This window comes from Poromitra crassiceps (genome assembly GCF_964638095.1).
Source record: "Poromitra crassiceps genome assembly, chromosome: 1".
NCBI classification, from domain to species: Eukaryota; Metazoa; Chordata; class Actinopteri; order Beryciformes; family Melamphaidae; genus Poromitra; species Poromitra crassiceps.
Window position 1 is genome coordinate 106,617,459 of NC_139623.1, and position 17,500 is coordinate 106,634,958.

Consider the following 17,500-nt stretch of genomic DNA (forward strand, 5'->3'; position numbering starts at 1 on the left):
TGTGGCATACATCTTCCTTATCCAGATAACATCCAGATCACTTATCCGGATACAGGTCACATTTAAAAAGCAGGTGTAAATGGGGCGTATTTGTATTCAGACCGTATGACATTCAGCAGGTTGCAGCCAGAGGTGAGAGTCCAGAGGAACAGAGGACAGTGTGGTGTAGTTGTACTAAGAATGAGGATGGACATGTAGTCCAGTGTAAAGTAGGGCTGGGCGATATGATTGAAGTCAATAAAGGGATTTTCATGCCTCTTCCAGCAACAGCAGTGGCCGCCGGAGGTATTACGTTTTCGGGTTGTCCGTCCGTAGGTACAGTATGTCCCATTCTCGTCGTTAACACAATATCCCAGGAAACGCCTTGAGGGAATTCCTTCAAATTTGGCTCAAATGTCCTCTTGGGCTCAAGGATGGAATTGATAGATTTTGTTGGTCAAAGTTCAAAGTTCACTGTCACTGTTCTGTGAGCTCTTGTCCGTCCATTCCATTCTTGTTAACACAATATCTCAGGAACGCCTTGAGGGAATTCCTTGAAATTTGGCTCAAACATCCACTTGACTCAACGATGAACTGATTCAATTTTGGTGGTAAAGGGTCAAAGTTCAAAGTTACTGTGACTGACCTCACGTCTCACCCATTCTTGTTAGTGTGATATCTCAGGAACACCTTGAGAGAATTTCTTCAAATTTGGTACAAATGTCCACTTGGACTCAACGATGAACTGATAACGTTATGACATTTTTGACATATTTCAAGAATTCATACGCTAATTTTGTCATTTCACACAAAAATATGTGAATAAAATGATGAAATTTCATGAAATGATGACAATTTTATAGCAAAAATGTCAAAGGTCAATTTCACTGTGACATAATGTTTTGCTTACCACTGTAGCTGAGAAAACGATCTTGGGTCATTCTACAAAAAAATAAGTTAGGTGGAAGTGCTGTCACTTATTTTTGCAGACACCAAAATCCTTTAAATTGACCTAATCATCACATTAATTATTGATTTGGATTCCAAAAATCCACCCTTTTCACTTCCTCTCCCTGGATGACAACCAGGACAGGGGGCCTCCTGTTCCTCTGGTAGTCCACCACAAGCTCATTGGTTTTGCTGCTGATCAGCTGATTGTTGTTGCACCATGTGAGGAAGTTCTCTATCAGTCCTCTGTACTCCTCTATAAAAAATAGTCTCTGAGTCAAGACAGCATGTTTCTCACTGGAAATTATTCACTGGTATCATACATCTCAATATAGTGATAACTCCCATTTTGCCAAGAAATGCACTTAATAACTTTGATCAAATTCCTTCAGTCTTCACTACATGTATTTATGAGTCTGACAGACATCGATAAACTGCAACTTGACTTGTTGCCAGAGGCATACAACTGCCAGGCGTTTTTATTTCTAGTTTTCAATATTGATATCACAATATGGCTCAAAAATGTTCATCCCTGATTATAGAGATTACTATTGTAATCTTAGGTGTGATGTCAAAAAACAAACAAAACTGAAGTAAATTATGTGAGCATACCTCATTTTGTCAGTTTTTAAATAAAATTAGCTTGTCATCATCAGTTTAGACATCAGAATTGTGTGCCACTGCCACGATATCCCCAAATCACCGTATAATCACATTCACAATTATGATTCCACTGAAAGACAATCGGCGGCAATACTTAGTTATTGCTCTGAGAATGATGTCACCATGTTGGGTGTTCCTGGTCACCGCAGCCACTCAGGCGGGCCTGTTGTATCTACATTTGCAGCTCCGTCTCATGGGAGGTGTAAGTGATACACAGGCAGTTAGGGGCGGGATCTGAGGGGAATGATGTAGTGGGGCAAACCATGCCCCTCCCCCCCCATGTAGCATACCCATCTTCCACTGAGAGTGACCCTACTGCAGAGGGAGATACTCCCGGGAGGGGTGCAGTTTTTTGGGCAGTAGCTGATTAGTAGCTGTTCATATGATATTGCAGTCCTCCTGTGATGCTGTTGTGTTAGCTCATATAATACCATCAACACTCATATGGTATTACTAGTTGTGTTAGCTCATATAATACCATCAACACTCTTTGCTAACCTCCTACCCTTCAGCAGTATATTCATCCTACATTACTTTGCAGATACTTGAAACAATTAGGGTCACATAACATGACCTGTATTATTTAGCATTTACAAAATACATAGAATTTGTTGTCATATTTTATGTTGACACATTTTTATATTGGATTTGTTATGGAAAATCAAAATGTAGAAACTCCATCTCAGGTGCAGTAGTTTGTCCACTTTGTCCTAATTCTGGCATTAAAAATAGCCATTCGGAAGAGGATACATTACATCCATATATACCTCTCTCTCTCTCTCTCTCTCTCTCTCTCTCTCTCTCTCTCTCTCTCTCTCTCTCTCTCTCTCTCTCTCTCTCCTCCCCTCTTCCTCTCTGAATATTTTATTAGAAGAAGCTAAGGTTTTTCTTATGCTGATGGATGCTGGGCTCATTGCATTGACCAGGACAGGGATTACAGTTACGGTATATTCATATATTCATGTTGAGGAATGGAGGCACGTACTCTAATGGCCTATGTCCACCGCCTGCGTTACGGGTCTGTGAAGCTGCCTGAACAGACCCACACCCATGTAATCTCTCAGACGCATGCAGGATCCGACGAGAATAGAACAGGTGCATAATTCTTCTGTACCGCATGTATTGCCCATCCATTAACATGGGCGAGAGTGTGATCCCCCCGGAGCCATACCGCATCTGGTGTAGGGATGCAGGGGTTAACCGGTTTGACTATTAACACATTGAATGCCAGCCATGTTTTCATTCCTGTAGGTAAGTTGTGCCAGGGGTGTTTTTGACGATTCTGGCTCATTTTAGAAGAGCCGAGGATTCTTTTCTGTTAAGAATTCATGAACACCAATCATCTAAAAATAACTAATAGAATGTGTGCTTTCTCTGTCTAAAAGAGTTAGTTTGCAGAGTTAGTAGTTATGTAGATATTAGCCGTTGAGTACAGCATGGTTTCAGCGTCTGGAAATTTATTCAGAGATAAATGGCTTTTTGTGAAACAGTCACTTTAACCATTCATTTTTGGCATCAGTAAGACCGTCAGACATTCTAAACAATAGTTTTGAACAGTAATTTCCTCCATAACAACAGGAAACACCCCTCTCATTCAAACTCCTCCCTCCGTGTGTCTTCTCCTCCTTCCTCCTGGCTTCAGCGGGCGTGTCAGAAGCGCGTTGTGCTGCCTGCCTGTCTGTCTGCGTGCCTGCCTGCCTGTCTGCCTGTCGGGCAAGACGAGTCTGAAACGGATTACTGTAAAATCGCGTCGCCATTTCCTTGAATGGCTTTCTCCCGCGGTGTGTGTGTGTGTGTGTGTGTGTGTGTGTGTGTGTGTGTGTGTGTGTGTGTGTGTGTGTGTGTGTGTGTGTGTGTGTTCGCGCGTTGCTGCGCGGCTCTGGGGGGAAGGGATCTCTGTCCGTTCTGTGTGTGTGTGTCCGGGCTTTTCCGCGGGAGGCGGCTGCTTTTGTGGCTTTTGGGTCCCGTTGCTGTGACTTCTCTCGGTCTCTGTCGCCACTTAGTGGTCGGTAAAATAGATTACACGCATGCTCTTGCTCCAAATAGTTATCTGGAAGATGTAAAAGGGGTTGATTGATGTCCCACCGTCAAAAAAACATGTAAGACGAGTTATTTCGGCTCTGGCACTCAAGCGCTGGATTATGTAAGACGAATTATTTCGGCTATGGCACTTAAGGTGTTAACCACGATTTAAAACGTCACGGTTATATAACCGCAGAGGCTCCGCTACACCGAGTGTTTTGTTTCACAACAGTTCGTCAGTTTAAAACTCCCGTGAAGAACCTGTCTCTCTCGCTTCGTTTCCCGCACGGACTATTTAGCGGAGGCACCAAACACAGGCAGCTGCCATGTCTCCCAGTAGTAGTCAGTCGGTAGCCTAGCCATGGACGCCAGCACCAAAATAAATGTTGCAATACATGTCCCGCAAGGTTTCTGAGATTAGGGGAAAGTCTGAGCTGGTGTTACGTTAAACCAAACATGGGGAGGAGGCAGCGGATTTGTTTACCGTTAACATACAGTCAATGACGTTAACGTTAGCTGTTGTGGCTAATGTTAGCTAGCTGGCCATGGCCTAGCGTACATAGTTCAACAGGCAGCGGTCCTCGAGCTCGTTGTGACCAAACATCCCCGCATTTAAAGCACTTCATGCTCCCAGAGCTGGCGTAAACCATAGAGAACCTCATGCTTTACACAAAAAGAAACATCAAGGGTTTGTGTCAACTCCAAAAGCAACCCGCTAACGTTACATGTAGGCCTAATAACGTGAAGCTAACGTAGCTAGCTGCTTGGCAGTCATGATCTGACTGAGACAACGAAAACAAATGCGCACATTTACATAACAAACACCAGTCAACACCACAGAGTGTCCTTTCTTTAATCTAGAGGGAGCATTTTCCAGTAAAAAGTGAAACGACACATGATGGCTTATAGTGAGGCTTTCCATGCCTGCCCCATCATCACTTCAATAGAACTGACCCCAATGCAACATTCAGACGGCCCATTTAGTTGCCAGTAACATGCCAATAAGTTACTATGCCTTTTGTGTTTTTTCTGCAGACTAAGCAGCTATAGAATTTCGCTTCTATAAAATAATAATAAAATATTTTTTGTATTGACTATTGAGTGATACACTTTACTAAAACAATCATATATCAGAAATGTTGTTTGTTTTATGTTCACAATAGTGATGTCAGTTAGATTTGATTAGGTCAGAGCCACATCTGAGTACATCTGCCCTTTCTTTCTTCTTTTTTTAATCCGAAGGCAGCAACTGTTAAGATTGTGGGGGAAATACAATAAAACCTCTATTTAAAGAATGCTCATGTGATTTTTATACGTCCATAACAATAATCGTGAAACCGTGATAATCGTGGTTTTTTCTCAGACTATAATCGTACATCAAAATTTATAATCGATGCATCCCTAATCTGGTGTACATTGGGTTTTAGCTGATGAATGCAGCGCTGTGATTTAGCAGCTGATAAGCTTTAGTACTAAGGCAGAGTGCAGTGTGTAGGCAGGTTTATACTAACAGTGTCAGCTGATAAGCTTTAGTACTAAGGCAGAGTGCAGTGTGTAGGCAGGTTTATACTAACAGTGTCAGCTGATAAGCTTTAGTACTAAGGCAGTATGCAGTGTGTAGGCAGGTTTATACTAACAGTGTCAGCTGATAAGCTTTAGTACTAAGGCAGAGTGCAGTGTGTAGGCAGGTTTATACTAACAGTGTCAGCTGATAAGCTTTAGTACTAAGGCAGAGTGCAGTGTGTAGGCAGGTTTATACTAACAGTGTCAGCTGATAAGCTTTAGTACTAAGGCAGAGTGCAGTGTGTAGTCAGGTTTATACTAACAGTGTCAGCTGATAAGCTTTAGTACTAAGGCAGTATGCAGTGTGTAGTCAGGTTTATACTAACAGTGTCAGCTGATAAGCTTTAGTACTAAGGCAGAGTGCAGTGTGTAAGTCAGGTTTATACTAACAGTGTCAGCTGATAAGCTTTAGTACTAAGGCAGAGTGCAGTGTGTAGGCAGGTTTATACTAACAGTGTCAGCTGATAAGCTTTAGTACTAAGGCAGAGTGCAGTGTGTAGGCAGGTTTATACTAACAGTGTCAGCTGATAAGCTTTAGTACTAAGGCAGAGTGCAGTGTGTAAGTCAGGTTTATACTAACAGTGTCAGCTGATAAGCTTTAGTACTAAGGCAGAGTGCAGTGTGTAAGTCAGGTTTATACTAACAGTGTCAGCTGATAAGCTTTAGTACTAAGGCAGAGTGCAGTGTGTAGGCAGGTTTATACTAACAGTGTCAGCTGATAAGCTTTAGTACTAAGGCAGAGTGCAGTGTGTAGGCAGGTTTATACTAACAGTGTCAGCTGATAAGCTTTAGTACTAAGGCAGAGTGCAGTGTGTAGTCAGGTTTATACTAACAGTGTCAGCTGATAAGCTTTAGTACTAAGGCAGAGTGCAGTGTGTAGGCAGGTTTATACTAACAGTGTCAGCTGATAAGCTTTAGTACTAAGGCAGAGTGCAGTGTGTAAGTCAGGTTTATACTAACAGTGTCAGCTGATAAGCTTTAGTACTAAGGCAGAGTGCAGTGTGTAGGCAGGTTTATACTAACAGTGTCAGCCGATAAGCTTTAGTACTAAGGCAGAGTGCAGTGTGTAGGCAGGTTTATACTAACAGTGTCAGCTGATAAGCTTTAGTACTAAGGCAGTATGCAGTGTGTAGGCAGGTTTATACTAACAGTGTCAGCTGATAAGCTTTAGTACTAAGGCAGTATGCAGTGTGTAGGCAGGTTTATACTAACAGTGTCAGCTGATAAGCTTTAGTACTAAGGCAGAGTGCAGTGTGTAAGTCAGGTTTATACTAACAGTGTCAGCTGATAAGCTTTAGTACTAAGGCAGAGTGCAGTGTGTAAGTCAGGTTTATACTAACAGTGTCAGCTGATAAGCTTTAGTACTAAGGCAGAGTGCAGTGTGTAGGCAGGTTTATACTAACAGTGTCAGCTGATAAGCTTTAGTACTAAGGCAGAGTGCAGTGTGTAAGTCAGGTTTATACTAACAGTGTCAGCTGATAAGCTTTAGTACTAAGGCAGAGTGCAGTGTGTAGGCAGGTTTATACTAACAGTGTCAGCTGATAAGCTTTAGTACTAAGGCAGTATGCAGTGTGTAGGCAGGTTTATACTAACAGTGTCAGCTGATAAGCTTTAGTACTAAGGCAGAGTGCAGTGTGTAGTCAGGTTTATACTAACAGTGTCAGCTGATAAGCTTTAGTACTAAGGCAGAGTGCAGTGTGTAGGCAGGTGTATACTAACAGTATCAGCTGATAAGCTTTAGTACTAAGGCAGAGTGCAGTGTGTAGGCAGGTTTATACTAACAGTGTCAGCTGATAAGCTTTAGTACTAAGGCAGTATGCAGTGTGTAGGCAGGTTTATACTAACAGTGTCAGCTGATAAGCTTTAGTACTAAGACAGTATGCAGTGTGTAGGCAGGTTTATACTAACAGTGTCAGCTGATAAGCTTTAGTACTAAGGCAGAGTGCAGTGTGTAGGCAGGTTTATACTAACAGTGTCAGCTGATAAGCTTTAGTACTAAGGCAGTATGCAGTGTGTAGGCAGGTTTATACTAACAGTGTCAGCTGATAAGCTTTAGTACTAAGGCAGAGTGCAGTGTGTAGGCAGGTTTATACTAACAGTGTCAGCTGATAAGCTTTAGTACTAAGGCAGAGTGCAGTGTGTAGTCAGGTTTATACTAACAGTGTCAGCTGATAAGCTTTAGTACTAAGGCAGAGTGCAGTGTGTAGGCAGGTTTATACTAACAGTGTCAGCTGATAAGCTTTAGTACTAAGGCAGTATGCAGTGTGTAGTCAGGTTTATACTAACAGTGTCAGCTGATAAGCTTTAGTACTAAGGCAGAGTGCAGTGTGTAGGCAGGTTTATACTAACAGTGTCAGCTGATAAGCTTTAGTACTAAGGCAGTATGCAGTGTGTAGTCAGGTTTATACTAACAGTGTCAGCTGATAAGCTTTAGTACTAAGGCAGAGTGCAGTGTGTAGGCAGGTTTATACTAACAGTGTCAGCTGATAAGCTTTAGTACTAAGGCAGTATGCAGTGCGTAGTCAGGTTTATACTAACAGTGTCAGCTGATAAGCTTTAGTACTAAGGCAGAGTGCAGTGTGTAGGCAGGTTTATACTAACAGTGTCAGCTGATAAGCTTTAGTACTAAGGCAGAGTGCAGTGTGTAGGCAGGTTTATACTAACAGTGTCAGCTGATAAGCTTTAGTACTAAGGCAGAGTGCAGTGTGTAAGTCAGGTTTATACTAACAGTGTCAGCTGATAAGCTTTAGTACTAAGGCAGAGTGCAGTGTGTAAGTCAGGTTTATACTAACAGTGTCAGCTGATAAGCTTTAGTACTAAGGCAGAGTGCAGTGTGTAGGCAGGTTTATACTAACAGTGTCAGCTGATAAGCTTTAGTACTAAGGCAGAGTGCAGTGTGTAAGTCAGGTTTATACTAACAGTGTCAGCTGATAAGCTTTAGTACTAAGGCAGAGTGCAGTGTGTAGGCAGGTTTATACTAACAGTGTCAGCTGATAAGCTTTAGTACTAAGGCAGAGTGCAGTGTGTAGGCAGGTTTATACTAACAGTGTCAGCTGATAAGCTTTAGTACTAAGGCAGAGTGCAGTGTGTAGGCAGGTTTATACTAACAGTGTCAGCTGATAAGCTTTAGTACTAAGGCAGAGTGCAGTGTGTAAGTCAGGTTTATACTAACAGTGTCAGCTGATAAGCTTTAGTACTAAGGCAGAGTGCAGTGTGTAGGCAGGTTTATACTAACAGTGTCAGCTGATAAGCTTTAGTACTAAGGCAGAGTGCAGTGTGTAGGCAGGTTTATACTAACAGTGTCAGCTGATAAGCTTTAGTACTAAGGCAGAGTGCAGTGTGTAGTCAGGTTTATACTAACAGTGTCAGCACACTGCGTCATGATGGGGCAGTTTTGACAAGGCACTGACTGACAGGGGGCGGGGCTAATAACATGGCAACATCCTCGCGTAATGTAACTCAGGCTTTAATAGAGAGCATTAAAGAATCTAATCAAACGATCAATGAGATTAAAGAGCTACAGTAAGTATTTCCCATCCCAATGCAAACAGAACTTTCCAGGCTGAAACCAAAACAACTCTTGAACCTCCTGTTTTTGGTGTTATACCTTATGTTCCTTCAGCAACAAACTAAAATTCACGTGATGTGCAAAAGTGAGTTCCAGGTGCAGCACTTTCACCCATCCGTACAAATGGAGAGCCGTTTACTGCACCACTCCCAGTGAAATTGATGCTCAAAGTACTGAGATATTACAGTGCCGGCGGTAGCACTTGAACCTTAGGCCCAAGCCTCCACGCTTCACATCGCTCAAGTCATTCAGGCATATCAATCGATCAAATCAAAGTTTGGAAAGTCTGTGTAGCCTTTGTTTGACCTCTCATGCCTAAACAACACACATCTTGTAGACAACATACTTTGCATGTCATCTATATGTTCATAGTGTGCGGCGCATATTTTCATCTGCTTCTGCTTCTTTCATCTTCCTCCTCCCTGGCAGATCTGTCCAAGAACCGTCTTACAGAAATCCCCCCGGAGGTGTGTCTCTTCTCCCCCCTGGAGTCACTCAGTCTCTACCACAACTGCATCAAATGCATCCCAGAAGCCATTATCAATCTGCAGATGCTGACCTATCTTGATATCAGGTGGGTCACTGCTCTTACACTATGCTGTTACGTTGATCTGCAGTGCCTAGGGGTGTCACGATACACTCAGTTCACGATACGATACGTATCACGATACTGGGTTCACGATAACGATACGATACGATACGATTTTAACAATATTTTTTTAAACTTGAATAATGACAATATATGACTGGAAAAGTAGTATTTTATTTGAAATGCACAAATACAAAACATGCTGTTGTGGGAAATTGTTATTACAATAACAACTAGAAAAAACATGAGATTGGAGATAAGGCTTATCTTGAAATAGAATGAGTTACACCATCACTTAGATTTACTTTGAACTAAAAGGTTTCTCAGCAGTATAAATTCTCATTATGCATCTTCAGTTTTTCTTCAAACTCAAACAACAAGACTTTTCTTAATCTATTTTTTATGCATCTTCAGTTTTTCCTGTCAAGTAAACAGTTTTGCCAGAAACTCAATTGAATGGTTTCTCTCCTGTATAACTTCTCATGTGTCTCTTCAGAGACTTGTTCAACTGAACTACTTTCCACACATTGAACTTCAACAAACAAAGACGTTTCTTAGTCTATTTTTTGGATTTTTTTTTTTTTTTTGCGATATGAGATTTCATCTCAACGATACATATCGTGACGTTTTACTATCGCGAAATTTCGTGGGACGATATATTGTGACACCCCTAGCAGTGCCTCATTGCGTTGGGTTTTGAGGAAAGTGGTGTAGTTACAGTATGTCTGTGAAGAAGTGCTGGTTCCCCTTTCTGTAAGTTGACAGGACCGGGACGCTCACACGAAAGAGGGGCATTTCCTCTTTTGCTGAAACTAGTCAAAGACTGACTGTCAGACACAGAGACGAGTCATCGTGGACGGCACGGTGGTTCAGTGGTTAGCACTGTTGCCTCACAGCAAGAAGGTCCCGGGTTCAAACCCCGGTCCGTCCCGGGTCCTTTCTGTGTGGAGTTTGTATGTTCTCCCCGTGTTCGTGTGGGTTTCCCCCCGGGTGCTCCTGTTTCCTCCCACCATCAAAAGACATGTATGTTAGGGTTAATATACTCCTGTCAGTGCCCCTGGAGTTGGTCCCCGGGCGCTGCACTGCGACTGCCCACTGCTCCTAGTTCTAGGAAGCTTCCTAGTAGAGAGGATGGGTCAAATGCAGAGGATGAATTTCCCCATGTGGATACATAAAGGTCAAGGATAACTTAACTTCACTAACTTCATCACAGAGGACAGTTTGTGTACTGTTTTGACTGTCAACATTTTGTCTTTGTCCATAGCCGAAATCTCCTATCCATTTTGCCAAAATACCTGTTCAACCTCCCTCTCAAAGTTCTGGTTGTGAGCAACAACAAGCTGGTGTCCATCCCAGAGGAGATCGGCAAGGCCAAAGAGCTGATGGAACTGGTGAGCTGTCTGTGTGTGTGTGTGTGTGTGTGTGTGTGTGTGTGTGTGTGTGTGTGTGTGTGTGTGTGTGTGTGTGTCTGTGTGTGTGTCTACGTGTGTGTGTGTGTGTGTGTGTGTGTGTGTGTGTGTGTGTGTGTGTGTGGTTTCTTTCTCCATTGCAGATACATGCACTTCTGCATATTATGTTGCTTGTGTAATACCATCTCTTATACGTTTATATTAAATGGGCCTATTCTGCGTCCCCCTGCAGGACATCAGCTGTAATGAGATCCAGGTGCTGCCCGCTCAGGTGGGGCGGCTTCACGCCTTACGGGAACTCAACATCAGGAAGAACTGTCTTCACATGCTGCCTGAGGGTCCGTCCACCGTTCTCTAATCTCCCTCCTCTCTCTCCTCAATTCAATTTGCTTTATTGGCATGAATGTTATAAAGACAATATTGCTAATAATAATAATGAGATTGCTGTAAAAGAAAAATAAACTTTCTACTTCTACGCTTAAAAACTCCTCTCTCTACTCTCTCTCTCTCTCTATTCTCTCTGTGTGACCTTTAGGGATGGCACATCATTTACCGTGCTTGTCTTTTTTATTAAGCCTAAATGTCTCCTGCCAGAAAGCAAGATGAACGCCTCTGCAGCATCTGCTTTGTGCGGTCCAGTTTCGAGCGTCGCACTAGCAATGCGTCGGTCAACCCCGGAGCAAGTCCAAGGCGCACTGGCAGTATTTTGGTCGGGTTTCACCCAGATTTGGGAATTCATTTTATGGTAGCCCTGATGTATAGATGACCAACGAGTTTAGGTAAAACGCTTCAAGTCAGGTCAGGCAGGGTTCTGTCAGTCTGACCCACACATCAAGTCAACATAGTGTAACATAATTTGCCAATGACATATGCCTCACCACTAAGCTCCTTTTGAAAAGCCTCTTAATGTACTTCTTACACGTTCTCTCACCCCTTCGTCCACCCATTCAGAGCTGGCTGATCTGCCCCTCATCCGACTTGACTTTTCCTGCAATAAGATCACAGAGATCCCTCCAGCCTACAGGAGACTCAGGCAACTGCAGCACATCATCCTAGACAACAACCCTATGCAGTCTCCACCCGCACAGGTCTGTACACGTCCACGCATCCGTTTAGATGTTCACCAGAGTGTGCACAGGTGTGTACACGTCCACGTATCCGTTTAGATGTTCACCAGAGTGTGCACAGGTGTGTACACGTCCACGCATCCGTTTAGATGTTCACCAGTGTGCACAGGTGTGTACACGTCCACGCATCCGTTTAGATGTTCACCAGTGTGCACAGGTGTGTACACATCCACGCATCCGTTTAGATGTTCACCAGTGTGCACAGGTCTGTACACGTCCACGCATCCGTTTAGATGTTCACCAGTGTGCACAGGTGTGTACACATCCACGCATCCGTTTAGATGTTCACCAGTGTGCACAGGTGTGTACACGTCCACGCATCCGTTTAGATGTTCACCAGAGTGTGCACAGGTGTGTACACATTCACGCATCCGTTTAGATGTTCACCAGAGTGTGCACAGGTGTGTACACGTCCACGCATCCATTTAGATGTTCACCAGAGTTTGCACAGGTGTGTACACGTCCACGCATCCGTTTAGATGTTCACCAGTGTGCACAGGTGTGTACACGTCCACGTATCCGTTTAGATGTTCACCAGAGTGTGCACAGGTGTGTACACGTCCACGCATCCGTTTAGATGTTCACCAGAGTGTACATGGATAAGTTGTATATGTATGTGTGCGGAGCTAAAGAGCCATTACAAATGGTTTCCCTGGATGTTCCTATGTGCTTGAGTTGAGATGACAAGTTGTCAGTTCCCTCACACCATAATGAAGTTAGAACAGTTCCGCCATCTAGTGGACAAATGTATCCCAGTTTTTAGTCGCACTCAATCTCGAGATAACTCCCTGTATGAATTTGTGTATTTCAGATTTGCCTCAAGGGTAAAGTGCACATATTCAAGTACCTGAATATCCAGGCATGTAGGATGGATAAGAAGCCCGACTCCCTGGACCTTCCTTCCCTTGGCAAACGTTGCCTTCCACAGCTGCTCACAGACAGGTAGCCACACACTTTACATTATGATATTTCATCATCATGACACAACACTTTCATCATTTGACGCACATGTCTTAATGCATTACTTCTGCACCTGCAAATCTGATGTTATATTTGTTTTCATATTTTTATATACTGCATGCACTTGCTCACATATCACTTCAGCTCAGACTCTGTTCAGACCCTTTTTTTATTAAATACAGCATGTACTATTTATGCACATGTAAACTCGACTTAATAAGTCACCGTTAGGAAAACACCCTGATAAGTAGCTGTTTCTTTTGCATCTTTCCAGCATGGAGGATTTTTATCCCAGTAAGAACCACGGGCCTGACTCTGGAATTGGTAGTGACAATGGTGACAAGAGGCTGTCAACGACTGAGGTCAGATTTCAAACACACAAGCCACCAGCTCAACCATCAAGCAATAGTGTAGCTTAGCTTCACCAAAGATAAGAGTATACAAGGTATTTTATACTTACAAAATATGACATTGTAAGATAGATACATTATCAGAGTAGTACACATTGTGGGATTTGGATTTTTTTTTTAACAAACTGCTGTTGCTAGCCAGCTAGCAAGTAGTTTTTGCTTAAGTCAGCCTACTCTTCAACATATAATATTATATTTATTATATATATATATTACTGTATAAACAAAAGCACAACACCCACTGACTCCAGTTGCTGCACAATCTTTCGACAAGATCAATAGGCTATAAAATAAACATTTTGCTCAATAGGACGAATCAGCGTGACATCACAACAACAAAAAAGCACTTCCAGGTGGCACTGCAGCAGTTAACTAGTATGAGTTGTGCCAAACAAAGTTTAATATCTCAAAAACTATACATCACATTGCTTATATTTTTACTTTGTGAGTGAGAGCAGAAGTAGCTCATTGGTCTGATGTATAATATAGTGTGTAGTGTTAAAGTTGTGTGAACTGTCGCAGTTTTGTGTGGATTTAGTAAGAAGTACAGCCTGCTAGAGTGAGACACACTCAAGGCTGGCTCCATAGGGTCCCATTATGAAGGATAAAAAAATATAAAACATAAACAGCGATTTCTCAAACAGTACAAAAGATAAATAAATTAAAGGTGAATTGAGGTGATAGAGTCCTATCACCTCTAGCACCTCTAGAGTGTCTAGCTTAAAGTATGAAGGAGCAGTTAGAGTTCAAAGAGGACATGGTTTCGCCCCCAATCAGAAGAGTTCACTCCTCACTCTTCCTCCAATCAGAAGAGTTCACTCCTCACTCTTCCTCCAATCAGAAGAGTTCACTCCTCACTCTTCCTCCACCAGCCTTCAGATGACGACACCATCAGCCTGCACTCTCAGGTTTCAGAAGTCCGTGCAGACGCCCTCTCACTCCTCTCCAAGATGGATTCTTGCAAAGGTTACCTAAAATAAATATAACATATTCACGCTAAAGGCAATAACAAAGACATGGGTCTGCTGTATGAAGTGTATGAAATGTGATAGTTTATGTAACAAATGTGGATGCTTCTTCTCATCGTCAGATCAGGATCTCTATGACTTTATAGAGCCCAACCCAGACGAGGACCCTGCTCTGTCAGAGGGCGATGGGCAGCAGAGCAGCCATGTGTCCTGTATAAAGGTATGAACCTTCTATACATGGTAAATCCTGTATAAATACCTGTTGATGCATCATACTGTTTTCTCCAAGAAATTGGGAGAATGGAGATGGAGAATTGTAGTAGTAGTAGTAGTAGAAAACCTTACTGTCCTCCAAGGAGGCAATTTGTTGTACAGCACAGTGCATGAGGACACAGACACATTCAAATGACATACACAACTCATAAAAATCATCTGTAGTAGTCAAAAATACACAATAATACTGTGCATTAAAGTGCACGTGTTAGCAGCCCGGCATATTTAAAGTGCATATCTATGATATATTGCATATTGCATACTGCCCATTGCTGATGACCAGCTACGAATGCCATTCACGAATGCCATCTCCATTTGGAGGGTGAATTTTTCAGCAGCCCTCTCTGAAACAAGGTCAATTAAAAATAATTTGTTGGGAGGTCTTCAGGAAGATAATCTCACAATCTCAGACAATTGGAGCTGCTAACAAACCTACGCCCCTTACATCAAGGACACGCCTTACATCAAGGACACGCCTTACATCAAGGACACGCCTGACATCAAGGACACGCCTTACATCAAGGACACGCCTTACATCAATGACACGCCTTACATCAAGGACACGCCTTACATCAAGGACACGCCTTACATCAAGGACACGCCTTACATCAAGGACACGCCTTACATCAAGGACACGCCTTACATCAGGGACACGCCTTACATCAAGGACACGCCTTACATCAAGGACACGCCTTACATCAAGGACACGCCTTACATCAAGGACACGCCTTACATCAAGGACACGCCTTACATCAAGGACACGCCTTACATCAAGGACACGCCTTACATCAAGGACACGCCTTACATCAATGACACGCCTTACATCAAGGACACGCCTTACATCAAGGACACGCCTTACATCAAGGACACGCCTTACATCAAGGACACGCCTTACATCAAGGACACGCCTTACATCAAGGACACGCCTTACATCAAGGACACGCCTTACATCAAGGACACGCCTTACATCAAGGACACGCCTTACATCAAGGACACGCCTTACATCAAGGACACGCCTTACATCAAGGACACGCCTTACATCAAGGACACGCCTGACATCAAGGACACGCCTTACATCAAGGACACGCCTTACATCAAGGACACGCCTTACATCAAGGACACGCCTTACATCAAGGACACGCCTTACATCAAGGACACGCCTTACATCAAGGACACGCCTTACATCAAGGACACGCCTTACATCAAGGACACGCCTTACATCAAGGACACGCCTTACATCAAGGACACGCCTTACATCAAGGACACGCCTTACATCAAGGACACGCCTGACATCAAGGACACGCCTTACATCAAGGACACGCCTTACATCAAGGACACGCCTTACATCAAGGACACGCCTTACATCAAGGACACGCCTTACATCAAGGACACGCCTTACATCAAGGACACGCCTTACATCAAGGACATGCCTTACATCAAGGACACGCCTTACATCAAGGACACGCCTTACATCAAGGACACGCCTTACATCAAGGACACGCCTTACATCAAGGACACGCCTTACATCAAGGACACGCCTTACATCAAGGACACGCCTTACATCAAGGACACGCCTTACATCAAGGACACGCCTTACATCAAGGACACGCCTTACATCAAGGACACGCCTTACATCAAGGACACGCCTTACATCAAGGACACGCCTTACATCAAGGACACGCCTTACATCAAGGACACGCCTTACATCAAGGACACGCCTGACCGGAAATGATGCTGACCCCCCATTATCTGCCATAAGCCGTTTTCCCACATGTGTACCGGAAAATGACCTGTAAGTCAATATCGGACATTTCCCTTCACACTTCGGCTCGCGCATGTGGGAATCTAGCAGCCAAATTGCCTGTATGCTGGGGGGCGGGGCGGCACTGCAGAGCGGGTGGGGAGTGACGTGTCGGCAAAACTCTTGATGGTGAAATAAGTTTGCTTGTTTATCCGTTCACCTGCGTCGCGTTGAAACACTTTTTACAATAAGACTGGATTCGTTTGATGTGTCCGGGCTTGCCTTCGCTGTCGGCAACATAAGCAAAATACTTCCACATTTCGCTTCGTGCATTTGCTTCGTCTGTGTTCCCTGTCGGGCTGTGACTGAAGGAGGAGGACGGACTGTGGCCAGAGAGCGAGCAGGCAGCAGAGAGGAGAGAGGGGAAAATCAGCACGCCCACACATGAAGCTGACATAGGCTACCGCTCTTATTATCACAAGATCATTTCGCCAGTTTGCTTTAATGTGCGCGAATGATTAGATTATGCCCGCTGGAACATTAAGCAACGTGTGTACACCTCGCCCATGCCGGCAAATGACTGGATCCGTTCTCACTTGCGCCCGTTATCGCGCATACCGCTCTTCTGACTGGCTCGAAACTGGTGAAATGTCCGCGATGACGGGGTCGCGCTTATACCGGGACAGCAACTTTCACACATGCAGGCATTAGACCACGTTCCGGTCATTTAGCGGTACAAAGCACATGTGGGAAAACGGCTATAGTGAAACAAACTGGAGATACAACAAATCACTTCATAACACGGAGAAAGTGTTTTAAAACATTATCCACTGTAGTGAAACAAACTGGAGATACAGCAAATCACTTCATAACACGGAGAAAGTGTTTTAAAACATTATCCACTGTAGTGAAACAAACTGGAGATACAGCAAATCACTTCATAACATGGAGAAAGTGTTTTAAAACATTATCCACTGTAGTGAAACAAACTGGAGATACAGCAAATCACTTCATAACACGGAGAAAGTGTTTTAAAACATTATCCACTGTAGTGAAACAAACTGGAGATACAGCAAATCACTTCATAACATGGAGAAAGTGTTTTAAAACATTATCCACTGTAGTGAAACAAACTGGAGATACAGCAAATCACTTCATAACACGGAGAAAGTGTTTTAAAACATTATCCACTGTAGTGAAACAAACTGGAGATACAGCAAATCACTTCATAACACGGAGAAGGTGTTTTAAAACATTATCCACTGTAGTGAAACAAACTG

The 17,500-nt window shown here is 43.3% G+C and overlaps 1 protein-coding gene across 1 annotated transcript in view; it reads left to right on the forward strand.

Moving 5' to 3' along the window:
* Positions 1-17,500, forward strand: part of lrch2 (leucine-rich repeats and calponin homology (CH) domain containing 2) — a gene marked incomplete at its 5' end in the record, with an annotated part of 78,641 nt that overhangs the window by 31,309 nt on the left and 29,832 nt on the right. Inside the window, 8 exons of the mRNA XM_083642951.1 lie at positions 9,173-9,317; positions 10,597-10,723; positions 10,974-11,079; positions 11,693-11,829; positions 12,680-12,810; positions 13,103-13,190; positions 14,111-14,204; positions 14,329-14,426. Of these exons, the coding sequence (XP_083499077.1) occupies positions 9,173-9,317; positions 10,597-10,723; positions 10,974-11,079; positions 11,693-11,829; positions 12,680-12,810; positions 13,103-13,190; positions 14,111-14,204; positions 14,329-14,426 (926 nt within the window). The remainder of the gene's footprint in view (positions 1-9,172; positions 9,318-10,596; positions 10,724-10,973; positions 11,080-11,692; positions 11,830-12,679; positions 12,811-13,102; positions 13,191-14,110; positions 14,205-14,328; positions 14,427-17,500) is intronic.